General features: G+C 33.0%; 1 protein-coding gene across 1 annotated transcript; it reads right to left on the minus strand.

Annotated features, from left to right (window-relative positions):
* Window positions 1-569: 569 nt before the first annotated feature.
* On the minus strand, window positions 570-7132 carry LOC140804689 (polyadenylate-binding protein 1-like). Its single transcript, XM_073160784.1, has 6 exons — window positions 6806-7132; window positions 6567-6669; window positions 2273-2346; window positions 1363-1554; window positions 1157-1281; window positions 570-933 (listed from the first exon to the last, which is right to left on the minus strand). Exons 1-6 carry the CDS (start codon window positions 6932-6934, stop codon window positions 888-890), a joined length of 669 nt encoding a protein of 222 aa, XP_073016885.1. The 5' UTR covers window positions 6935-7132; the 3' UTR covers window positions 570-887.
* Window positions 7133-13778: the final 6646 nt, after the last annotated feature.

Below are 13778 nucleotides of genomic sequence, written 5' to 3' on the forward strand. Positions count from 1 at the left end.
GTATTTTACGGCACTAATCATTGCAATGTATCTAATATTCGTTTGCATCATTTTTTTTATGTAATTTATCATGACAATTCTATTTCGTTTCATATAACTTGGTATGAGAAAGAAAATGCTTTAAATTTCTAAGTAGATTTAAGGACTGACTAAACCACATCTTATCGATGTATTTATTAGTGAGAACTGTAAAAAGAAAACAAGAATATTGAGGAGATGTTAAGAATGGGAAAATGTTGTACCTTTTAAATTGGCTTCTCTTCTGCAGAATATATAACATATGGCATTAATCGGAATTCGGAAAAACAATTTTAAAAAATTGAATGGGGAAATTCAGATATTACAAGGGAAATATGTTCATAAATTAGCGAGTTTAAATGGGCATCGATCATAGGTCAAGGGGGCAAAGGAAATTAGCCCTTAAAGCTTTTATATACCATGATCACATCTAATTTTTAAAATTAATATTAGATAACTAGTACTAATCTGTAAATAGAAAACGTCATATACTTTTTTAATGTCATCAAAATTTTCCCATAGAAGAACGAAAAAGAGAAGAAGCAAAAGGATAAAAAGTCTGAAGACAAGAAATGGCATTGTAAGAATATGACGACATTACAAATGGCTGATAGTTTCCTATTTGTACTGTCTGTTGCATCCGATATGAAAATGCGATTGCATGGAGTACATAGCACAAATCAATTTTACCAAATAGAGTTACAAGAAGTTTGAATCTCAGACTAAGATAGATCTATAGGCATGCCAAACTAATTGAAGTTATCAAGAAAGGATGTAATATGGAGGTCCGGGTGCATGACTACTGTTTCAAATGGATTGTTCTCAATCGACTTCCACTCTCTTAAAGCATAAAAAACTGGAAAAATTCGTCAGTAAGGCCTGTATCGCATTGGACGCCTAAACCTTGGAACCCTCCTGCATAAGAGAGTTTGAAACCTTAAATGTAAGACACCAAAAAAATAACAGGGAAAGGAGGGGGAGGGGGGAGATTCCATAGCGTAAAGGTGAACCCATACACAAACATGCAAAAGAGAAAAAAACTGGAGTAATTAGGTAACTGAAAACCCCTGGACCCAATCTTTCTTATAATATTCATATAAAAGCAAAGCAAGCACAAAACAACTGTAGTGCTGCTTACCCATAACCATAAGGAGGGTAAGCAGGAAAACCAGGAAAAAATGGCCTTCTCGATCCAAAATATGGATTTGGGCGCCTTCCCCGATACTGCTTCATTCCTGGAACATTTGTTCGCTTAGCAGATACCTGCCAATTATCACATCACATCAGTTTCAGGAGTTCAATAATCATTTGCCTTGATGTTAAAAATAAGATGAGTCGACACACCTTCAGTTGACGGCCATGTAACTCTGACTCGTTTAGCAGTACAGCATTTTGGACAGCCTCAACTTCAACAAACTCTACATAAGCGAAACCTTTGGGCTGACCAAACTTATCTGTCAAAATGGTAACCCTGTTGACCGTCCCACAAGACTGAAAATGCTGCTGCACCTCCTCAGGCGTGCAAGCATAGTCCACCTGTAATTGGAAATGAAAATTGCCAAGGATCAAGTGGAGAGGTGAACCACACATATACAATACAACCATGATACATAGTGTATACAGATGCAGATTCAAATATAAATCTTCAATATTGGTAAAATTATCTGTAGAAACATCAAAGTTTTCTCCGACTTGTGATTTATAAAATATATCACAATAACCAAATCCAGTAATCTTTAGCCCTTCTTGAGACGAGAGTGGGAAAATAAGCGCAAGAAAAAAAATCCAAGATAAAGCAAATTTAATTTTGTTAAACCAGTAAAATCCATGTTGAACTAAAACTTTACAATCTAACCCCAGTTTCTTTAACATAGGCTGCAAAAAATTCTAAAATTGGTTATTACAACGTTTTGATTTTCTAACCAGGTCTACATTCTCACTGGAAGGATATGATGAAGAGCAACATTTTACGGGCTCAAATAGCATGGGCCCACCACCCTTTAGGGAGGATATCGAGTATTTACTTTTGGTCAGAGAATTCTAATTTGACTAGGGGAAGTGGGAAATCGTTCTCTCTTGTTAAGGGCTCTCCCTTGAGGACAAATCTTCAGCATAGAAGGTTTTGTCATAGTCTTGTATATCTTTCATTTAAGTAATATAAAAACTAATTTGTTTATGCGAATCTGTGGTTTTCACAATATGACAAAACTAACATTGTTGTGGTGAAAAATCAATTAAGGGCCAAGAAACTCACATTACCAACATATATAGAGCGAGAATCAACTTCCTCCTTTTCAGCCTGAGTAGCAGAGGCACCAGTTGAATCATCTGACATGCCAACCAAATAAGTTAATACAATTAGTTTGGTCACAAAGAATGATGATAAAATCACTGGTTCACAGCCAATCATTTAAAGACTCAAAAACAGAAGTTGGGAAGCCCTAGAAAGTAAGAACAAGCTACAACCTCCTAGAAGTTCCAAAGGACAACTAAACATCCACTGACAAAATTTTAGAGCCTCATAAACAGGTAAACACCCAGAATGCTTCTAAAATCATTAAGCCAGTCCAAATACAATTTTGTTTTCTCTTCCTAACTCTTTTGGGGAGGACAAATTGCTTATCCCTTGTCCAACATCATTGACTATGGTCAATAAATGAAATATTATTCAACAAAGAATTTCCCAACTTATTCCAAGTGCAACACATTGCTGCCTGTCTATAAAAAGTAATTTGAGGAATATCAGAAAGTGAGAGAGAGAAATTTGCCAGACAACTCATCAAAACATCTCTCCAGACTCCAATTTTAATTCAATTTGTTTTCATAGAGACACAAGACCAAAGTAGTCAGTGAATGAATTTCAAGACCATTGGTAAGCACTTGAACCAAGTAAAATGATTGAAACTAAATGTGTTTTATATTTCGAAATTGATCTGTTGATAACGTGTATCTAGGTTACGTGCAACAGCAGTCATAACAATCAATCGAGATATAGTTTAGGAGCGCAAACGGACCTATTGAGCCAAATTAAACAAACCTAATATGCCATAAACCGAGAAATAGAAAGTCCAAAACATAATTGTATCCAGGCAAAATATTTCACAATCTGCGACTTAAAATAACAACTAAGCACAATAGCATTGTAGATCAGGAAGAATTCAAATAAGAAATATGAGATGAAATTCTACATCAAATCATTTCATTCATCTAAACAGAAACTAGATAAAGAGTGAAGGTGGATCGATTCAATCGTGATTCGTTCAATTAGTAGATCTTAATAACTCTTCGCCAATCATTCAATTGCTTGAGCATTTAGGCTTCGCTCAAACAGGGTAAAATGATTTGAAATTGTCTTTGGCTTGATGTGATTTAGATCTGACCCATAAGTGATTACCTACCTTTTTTGCGTAAAGGATTCATTCGATCTTATCGCAAAAAATTTTGCCTGCTGTGCAGAGGGGAGGGAGGCGTTTGTATCGATGAAATGAGAAGAAAGACCTATATATACAAAGGATTTTCGATATTCACTCAAATAAGATGCGTTATGCCCAACGAATAAAAAGGTAACTAAAATCAGTGCACGCACATTCAAAGGCGAACGTCGTTAAATGACTACGATTTGTTGCACATTCAATGCTTTTGTCTCACAAGTAAAATAAATAAGTGGTATGCCAGTTCTTTAGATAGGACAACAGAAAGTATAACACGAGCATAAAAAATTTATATAGGTGGAAAGTAGTGCCACAGTTTCACATTCGCTATGAGAAGTGTAAAGCACACCAAGACTTATAAGTATCATAGACTAGAGCCTAGGCACTAAAATGATAAAGCACATCACAAGCTTTATTAAAGTAAAATACCCCAAATAATGATATGTTAGAAACTAAATATCCAAAGAAAATTAATCACATAAAATACAGTGTGCATTTTAATAAATCGATAAACATAATTCATTCATATTTAAGCGAAAATAAATGTTCGTAATCATGGATTTCATTGTGGATTTACTATCTCTGATTTGAAGGTGCACTTAAAAGTAGCCTCGAGCCCTTGAAAAATACCAGGACTTGGGCTTTATGGTTAAGGCAGGGGATTCGTTAAATGATAGTGTTTAAGCCAAGGATATAAAAAGCTCAAGGTATGGGAAACGCCGAGACCAAGCATCATGAGTTGCAAGTGTAAGCATGATTAGTCATAAATTAAGCAGTAAAACAAATTAATTATTAATTAAATATATAAATTTTCAAGCTCTAGAAAACACAAAAAATTCAAAATTAAATGTGTCACTAGTTTTCAACAATTATATCATGTACAAAAAAACCTAAATATTGTCTAAATCTTTGTTGGACTATAATTCATTGTTATCCTCTTTAAATAACTCATCTCATTGGGTTTATTTGGAGAAAAATAATGAAGTTAAAATTCTTTCGAGAATAAATTTAAAATATTAAAAGTCCATATGAAAATTTAAAGATTTTCTTATTCGATAAAATATCAGATTATTGCAATATTAATGTTGAAACTAAGGCTTGCGATTTATTGATCATCAAACATGTTTAATGCGCTTAATTATAGGTTTGAGTTTATTTACATTTTTTGCCAAATTGTTGCCTTTTATTTTATCCACGTTTCCCACTTACTCAAAACAATTTACAGACTAAGGAGGTTATTAAATCATCAAACTAAGTTTAATTCTTTAATGATTACTATACAAATTATTATGATTTTTTTCTTTCTTTAAAAAAGTGTGATATGAATGAAGTTTGATTTTATTTTATATAAACCAAGTAATTTAAGTTACAAAAGTTAATTCGCCTGCCTATGGTAAAAGTATTAAGAAGTTAAGATGGGTTCCCAATTACAGTTTAACACCATCCTGCCTTTGATTTTTTATTTTCATAAACCGAAATCAAAACAGAGTCCTCGGCTTCCTAATGGATCGGGATTATGTTTTCTATTCACAATCCAACACGAACCTTGGCAAGGGATAAAGTAAACACTAAAGGCAGGCAAACTAATAGATATGTAATTAGATTTAGCAAAATGCATGATTTGGCTAGAAATGAAAGCATTGACTCATGCCCACATCAAAGGCATGCAAAAGACATCTGAAAAGCACACCAACTTTACCAATAAAAAGTATAAATAGAACTTTTAATTTTACACCCTCGTACGCTTTCACTCTTCACCTACACACTCCCATATTTGCAATGAAAGTATTTATTTTTTTTATTAGTTTTGAATGACCACACCATGCTATAGACAAGTGTCCTAACAATCTAAAATTATTTAATCTCCACTGGCAACAACAACAGCCACTACCATCTAGCTAATGCATTAAACCTAAAGTTGTCTTCACAAACACATCTTACCAGTAAAGTTACTCATTACCCATATTTGAATTTATTTATTATTTAATCACACACAAGGGACGAGGTAAGCACAAATGAGAACAGATCAACAAAAGTTAAAGATACATAGAAGACGATGAAATGTTGACCCAAAAGCTATGGTCTCGTCTATCCATTCTTCTATATGCATAATATTGATGATATAAAATGTTTCAAGGGGTGTTGTTGACTTATGCAAACCCATTCTGGTACAAATCTAAAGGGGTGTGTGTGTGTGAACTTTTAGGCCTTATTTCATTTCAGTTCATAGTTATGTAAAATGTCGGTCTTGACAACGTGAAAAGGCTTTTGTTTTAGTAATATAATTCAGAATTTAACTGCACACAATTCGATATAAAAATTAAGCCATAAAAAATAAAATTGGGTGTGAATAATGAAAGTGGCCAAACCAGCAAGCCAGAAAAACCAGAAAGAAACGAAAAATTGAATACCAGATGCACCAAAATTTAACTCATCCAGGTTATTAACATTCAGTTTGGTAGAAGAAAAATTAGTAGCACGCACTAAAGTGAATGGTAATTATGATATCCGGACTTAAATGTGTGGTCGTATATAGACTTAAAATCGTTAGCTTCCGATGTATAAATAAAAAAAGCACAATGAAGAAACAACTATCTTTCGTATATCGAATATTGCGGACTACATCTAATTAAATTGCAACCACTGTATGACCTAAGTCATTTTACAATAAAGTTATCTTGAACTTTTGACCTGGTTTCAAATAACTATCATGTATCTCACGTCATTAGAAGATAGTCAAATGCAGTTAACCATCTCACTGGAATTAAACAGGCTTGCAGTGTTTTGATGCCAAAAGAATGTTGATTTTGCATTATATGAATTATCTTGAGCAGAATTAGATAGCAATAAAATCCCATCCAATTTGGCATAAATAAAAACTGAAAAATAAAACTGCAACAAGCAAGCGAACACTCAAGACAATACTAACCAACTCAACTAATCAATTAGCAAATACCTACATTTGTCCCAAAATCAAATTTACCCTTGATTTCTCCGAACAATTAGACATAAAAAATCTTTTGAGATTTTTAATCAGCTACTGATTCAAATTTTTTTGAAAACATACAAAGATACTACATTTTTGTAAAGGTCCATAAACTCGGAGTGAGCATAAACCTTGAGTGGCTCCCATCTCATTCTCGACCTTGGCCTGCATATCACGAAGCGCAGATGCTTCCTCCTCAATCTCCTGCAACCTCTTCTTCATACTCTCCAACTCCTACATAATGAAACCCCAAATCACACAAAACCATATATACACAGTTCATACACGCACAAACCCTTATTACTTTCTATTTTACAAACACAAAGAAGACAGAAAACCCATTCATATCTTCACACACACACATACACACCTCAGATTTGGAGTCAACATCGGCTTGAGGTTCCATCGATTGGTCGAAATCGGATTCCATGTATGCTTCCTCAGGCACATCGCCGCCGTAAAGGTCGTCTTCTTGTTCGTGAGACCCCTTGTACTCCATTCCCAACAAACTTCCTTTGCTATTTCTGTATGTAATGGCTGTGTATGTATTTGAGTTACGATTTGGGGCGAAAAGGACAACGAAAGAGGGAGCGAATAAGAGGGAGAGGGGATGGAAGATTTAAACGACACCCCAAACTGTCGTTTTTGTACTTTTTATTCTTCTGTTAATTATCTTTCGGAGTTGCTGTACTTTTTCAAGGGTTCTGGTAAAAAAATGAGAACAATATGTCTCTGTGTTTTTTTTAAAAAAAAATATACTGAACACACATATTTAAATTGTAGTTATTTTGTATACGTGCTCTATGTGTACAGTCTTTTTTATCATTATCAATAGACAAAAATAAAATTTAACAAATTATATAAGGACTAAATTGATATTTGAATTGTTGAAATAAAATAAATATAAAAGACAAAAACTTGTGTGAGACGGTCTCACAGGTCGTATTTGTGAGACGGATCTCTTATTTGGACCACACATGAAAAAGTATTACTTTTTATACTAAGAGTATTACTTTTTATTGTGAATATGAGTAGGGTTGACCCGTCTCACGGATTATGACTCGTGAGACGGTCTCACATGAGACTCACTCAAAATAAAAATGTATGTTGAAATCTAAAAAAAAAAGTAAAAACAAAAGTGTAATATTAATATCAGATAAGGGTAAAGTTGAGAGAAAAAATTGGTATTCTTCTTAAGTGGTTATTATGATGTCATCACTCTTTATAAAATAGAATAGATGTGTTAGCATATGCACATTGGTGGTGTACCACCTTATAAAAAAACACACACATACATCGTATTAATAAATGTTTTTTCACATATTCATTTTAACATCAACACTAATTATTTATGGGCCTCACTGTTCAATCATTAATCTTTATTCATGTTTTATTGTAAATACATATTTTTAATTTTATTTACATGATTTAAACTATTATTACTTAAAATAAATAAAAATATTATTTTTAAATATATTGCTTTTTAAAATTATTTATTTATGATAATCATGAAATTTTTGGTTTGAGCCATGTTGTATGAATTCGTCACATTCATCGTGAAAAAACAAAATTAAAAAATTACAATTATTAATAGATATCGAAGAAAAATTAATTTGTTTACGCTATTTATTACAAAGCCGTTATTCGAGGGAAAAAAGAATGAAAGAAACTGTTGACAAATTAATTCCACTGATGCGAAACGTTAATTAAATTTAACCTATAACTACAAGTCCAATATTTCCAATCTGCATTAATCTCATCTTCCTTAAACTAACCCTATAATGGAAGGATTCAAGCTACCATATGCTCCCGCAGCATTCACCCTCGTGATTTTATCTACTGTCTTGGCGTCACCAGCGATCGTAGCTGCGGACCCAAACACCGTCACGACGGCCCTCAATGTACCCGACATCCCAGCGGCGGCACCTTCAGACGAGATCCGTGCTGAACCATACCCCGGATTCTACGAATTGTCACGGAGATGTATTTCGATACTGACAGATGAGTGCGGGAGACAAGTGCTGAGCGGGCTGTTTGACAATGAAAACAAGGTGAGCCAGAGCTGCTGCGTGAAGCTGATGGCTATGGGGCAGGAATGCCGCAGGGGCTTGATGAAGGCGTTGCTTCTGTTTCCGGATCTGACGGAGAAGAATAAGGAACAGATAGTGATGATCGATAACATAATTTGGAGCGAGTGTTTGAAAAGCATCAATGGACAGCGGATTTGAGACTGCGTGGATCTCCGGCGCCGCGGCATGCAGCTACCTAGTTTATATATGCCTCAATGCCTCATGCATATTCAAATATATAATGACGAGTGCAATTTTTCTAACACTTGAAAAATACACCAAATAGTACTGTGCGTGTGATAATTTAATCTCACATCCAATTCATATTTGGAACAAACAATATAATAAGGGGCGGATCTAGAATTTCGATTCTGGGGTGACCGCTTATAAAATACAGACAAAATATTAAAAGAGAAAAAGACAAAAATTATATCGGTTATATTCAACTAAATATAAACAATGCATTTTAAAAAGAAAATTTCTAACTAAAAAGAATTGACATTCCTTAAAATTTTCAAACTCTTCAATAATAACATCTATACAAATATTTTAGCAATTTCTCCTTAAATAAATAGCATCAATACATCCGAGAGAAAATCATCATTCGTTTTGCTCTTAACCCTAGTTTTGACGATATTCATAGTTGAGAATGATCATTCTGTATAACGATAAAAATTGGAAAAGTCAGCAGACTCATCACCTGGCTTTTCATAGCTGATAAATTTAAAAGTAATAAAGTATTAAAAAACTAAAGGTAAATCAATTATTAATTAAAAAAATGAAAAATATCTAAGATTCGAACATGGGTTTACGCATACAGAAACTTTTATATATATATATATATATTTCAAAAATTAATACCAAATAAAAAAATTTTAAAAAGTTGGGGGGTCATGGCCCTCATGGACCATATTGTAAATCCGCCCCTGAATATTATATCTATGAATTTTACACATATAGCTATTCTTATAAGTACTAAAGCAGAGGAATCCATCTGTGTCTTATACACACATACGTACATATATATATACATAAAAATCATATAAAATACCATTTAAGATGAAACGAGGTTCTGAGGTTCTAAGGTTCAATGCTATAGTATTGTATGGATCGGTGCATGCATGCTGTCATTATTCCGTATGTTGGGGGATTGATTATTGATATATAAATAATTGCTACTTTATACGACGCAGAAATATATGGCTATGGAATTTGGAATGAGATTCTCAATTTCTTTTTTCTTTTCTAAATTAAGTGTAGAATATATATGTTTGCGTGTGCGTGTGCGTGTGCACGTATATGTAGATTATCATCATAGGTAAAAACTTGTGTGAGACGGTCTGACGTGTCATATTTTGTGAGACGAATATCTAATTTAGATCATACACGAAAAAATACTTAGATCATCCATGAAAAAGTATTACTTTTTATGCTAAGAATATTATTTTTTATTGTGAATATCGCTAGTGTTGACTCGTCTCACAGATAAAGATTCGTAAGACCATCTCACAATAGACCTACTCATCATATTATTATGTAGCAGGGAGGTGTGATTTGCGTTATCTAAAGATTAAGAAGATCACACAATGTTTGAAGTATTAATACGAAATTACATATGCTTCCACCATTGAAAGAAACATATATCCATAATATTTGATACATTTTGAATGGATTACGTAATGACCTATTTCACCAATATGCTTCGTACTTATAAAATATTATATCAATAATATTTTATGATACATATGCTTCGTACTTATTTTTTTAATATTTTAATCCCACGATTTTATTTTATTTTTTGGTTTATTTGCTACATTTCAAGTGATTTGACCAAATTGTCTTCTATTTTAACAGCACTACATCTTGTTAAAGAGATTACGTAATGACCTATTTCACCAAATTTAAAAGAAAAAAATAAATAAAAATTAAAAAACAAGTTTGTTTCACAAATTGGACCGCAACTAATCAAGATGCTCTACTGATTATCAACACAATAATTTTTGTAAAACGATTTCACGAATTAATTTTATGAAACAGATATCTTATTTGAGTCACTCATGAAAAATATTATTTATTATTATAAATATAAATAAAATTGACATTTCTCATTAAAAAAAATGAATTATACTATTTCTACGTACTAACTAATTAAAATTGTCCCCAATCACGAGTAGTTGACCGACAATAGGCTTTTTGAAGGAAGGCATCGGTCAGAAATTCGGACCGGCCTACTCTGCATTTGCATAGTTGGCACAAAAACTCCATTTATTTTACCATATTAAATGCCTAGTCCATATCTACATGGAACTTGTAGAACCTTACACCTTATTTCACGTGTAAAATATGGCGATAGCTTGAACAAAAAAAGTAACCAAACACAATTAATGGAAAAATATAATATAAAAATATAAATAACCAAGGGCACAGGACCGAAAAAAACGAAAAAATTTAGAAATTCGGTTCGGTTTAATCGGCTTAATCGGGTTATTCGGTTTCGAAATTCGGTTTAATCGGTTTATTCGGTTCGGTTCGGTTCGGTTCGGTTCGGTTTTCTTGGGAAAAAAATCGGTTAGACCGATAAAACCGAATATATACATATATTATATATATATATATATATATATATATATATATATATATATATATATATATATATATGTTGGGCCTCAAATTTGGAAGGTTTTTTATTTCTACTGGGCTTTTTACATTATGGAAAGTTGGAAACCCAATTCTATTGAAATAAACCCAACTATTGGCTGTCCTAACTCGGTAACTCCTCATCATCCTCAAACGCAGCCACTCATCATCCTCAACCGCTCAGCCATCATCCTCAACCTCTCATGAAAACTTCCATTGAATAAGTTCAGCCACTGCTCCACAGACTCAGCCATCGTGGAAGCAGCTGAAGCCGAGCTACGTCCATCTTTGACCGCCTCCAGCACTTGATTCAGATCGTCTCCAGTTGAAACCGAGCTACGAAATCGGTGAGAAATCTTTGCTGATCTCTGCTCGATTTCGATCGCCTAATCAGTGAGAAATCTTTGATGTTCCATTTTGCATATCTGACTGATGTTCGATCGCCTAATCGCTTAACAATATTATAGGCTTTAGAAGATGATAAAATGCTTCGATGATATTTAATCGTCTGTTTATCGTATTCGAGAATTATTGATTTGAACTTCTTTGTTTATTTTCTTCTGTATAATTATTCCAAAAATAGAAGATGAACGATCAGATATGGACTATCAAGTAAACTTTCACTTTGCATAAACAGTTATATTATTTCCAATAATCAATATTTGAAATAAAAACAAAAAGTAACACCTTTTATAGTGAGAAATCTGATAATACCAGAAATTCCTTCCTATTGAATTTTTTTACTTGTATATCGTTTTTTTTGTTGCAGATGAATAAAAAAAAAGATGGTGCACAGAGTAAACTTTCATTTGACAACTACAGTTTTGTTTTGGTAGTAAACGAATCGAATGAAGTCAAATATCAAAAAATCTAAAATTAAAGTTAGAGAATACATGAGTTCGAGTTTGAACTCTTTTAAAATTTCCAATAATTAAATAACTTTTGCTTGGATTGAAACTAAAACTTCATTAGAAATATTCGAACACATTTTGGAGTTATTTGAACTATTATTCATAAACAAAAGACTCAAAAGATATTAATAAAATATTTAAGGTCTTGAATGGTAATCCGAGAGTTATTTAACAGACAAATTTTGTCTTGCCAAAAGTTCAAATACATTTAAGTTTTGTTTTTGGTATTTAACGAAAGTTTTTGCTGATATGGACAGTAGGTATCAATGCAAGAAAATATTTCAAATATGGACGTTGATGGTAGTTGTTCAGTACGACAACCTTCAGTGGGAACAAAAACATGTGCTGATTCAAAAGTAAAGACAACCAAGCGAAAACCTGTCCAATCAAGAAATGAGGTATGGAATCATTTCACAAAATTTACTAATGAAGATGATGAAAAGAAAGCCAAATGCAATTATTGTGAAAAGGAATTTTTTTCTGACCCGTACAAGAATGGAACTACGAGCTTGAAATCTCATTTGAATTCATGTAAGAAACATCCTCATGCCATTGAAATAAATCAAGCACAACTGTGTTTACAGGCAGGTGCAATAGAGGGTGAGGTTAGCTTGAGTTCTTGGAAATTTGATCAGGATGCATGTAGAAAAGCTTTGACTAAAATGATTATAATGGATGAATTGCCTTTCAAATTTGTAGAGAGAGATGGTTTTAAATTATTTATGGCCACTACATGTCCAAAGTTTCGAATTCCTTCAAGATGGAGTGTTGCACGTGACTGTGTTGAATTATATAGAATTGAAAGAGAAAATTCGAAAAGTTTGTTGAATACTTTGTCACAGAGAGTTTGTTTGACCACTGATTCATGGACCTCAATTCAAAACATCAACTATATGTGTCTAACAGCCCACTTTATTGATAAAGATTGGAAGTTACACAAAAGAATTATCAATTTTGTCCAATTACAAGTCATAAAGGTGAGGCAATTAGTTTAGCAATTGAAAATTGCTTGAGGGGTTGGGGAATTGACAGAGTTTTCACAATTACAGTTGATAATACAAGTTCAAATGATGTGGCTGTAAATAATTTCAAAAAGAAGATGGCTAATTGGGATTCTACTATTTTGAAGGGAGAATACATTCATATGAGGTGTGTAGCTCATATAATCAATTTGATTGTTGTTGATGGATTAAAAGAGATAAATGAATCTGTGTCGAGGGTCAGGAATGCAGTTAAATATGTTAGACAATCCCCCTCCAGATTAATCAAGTTCAAAGAATGTGTAGAGATTGAAAAAATTGAAAGCAAGAATTCTTTGTGTTTGGATGTATCTACTAGATGGAATTCAACTTTCTTGATGTTGAATGTAGCTAAAAATTTGAAAGAGCTTTTGATAGACTTGATGAACAAGATGTATGCTTCAAGTGAGATCTTCAATATAAAGAGTGGAGTGATATTATTGATGATGATGGAGGTGTGATACTTGGGCCAGATGGCAAACCAAAAAAAGAGATTAAAATTTGTGATGGAAGGCCAACAAGTGTAGATTGGAACAATGTTAGGATTTTTACATCTTTATTGCAAGTTTTTTATGATCTAACATTAAAAGTTCCAGGTTCCTTGTATGTCACTTCTAATACTTTTGCACACGAGATTAGTTCTATTCATACTATATTGAAGGAGTGGCAAGAAAGTGATGATTTAGATTTATATGCAATGGGGATGA

This window comes from Primulina eburnea, chromosome 11 (assembly GCF_022965805.1).
Source record: "Primulina eburnea isolate SZY01 chromosome 11, ASM2296580v1, whole genome shotgun sequence".
In the NCBI taxonomy this organism is placed as follows: domain Eukaryota; kingdom Viridiplantae; phylum Streptophyta; class Magnoliopsida; order Lamiales; family Gesneriaceae; genus Primulina; species Primulina eburnea.

What these genes read in the sequence shown, in the direction of transcription:
- LOC140804689 (XM_073160784.1), bottom strand. Translation starts at nt 6,934, where the DNA reads ATGGAGTACAAGGGGTCTCACGAACAAGAAGACGACCTTTACGGCGGC. An exon ending in ATGTTGACTCCAAATCTGAG is followed by an intron (nt 6,670 to 6,805) that starts GTGTGTATGTGT and finishes TTCATTATGTAG; the next exon opens with GAGTTGGAGAGTATGAAGAA. An exon ending in TGAGATGGGAGCCACTCAAG is followed by an intron (nt 2,347 to 6,566) that starts GTTTATGCTCAC and finishes TTGGCATGTCAG; the next exon opens with ATGATTCAACTGGTGCCTCT.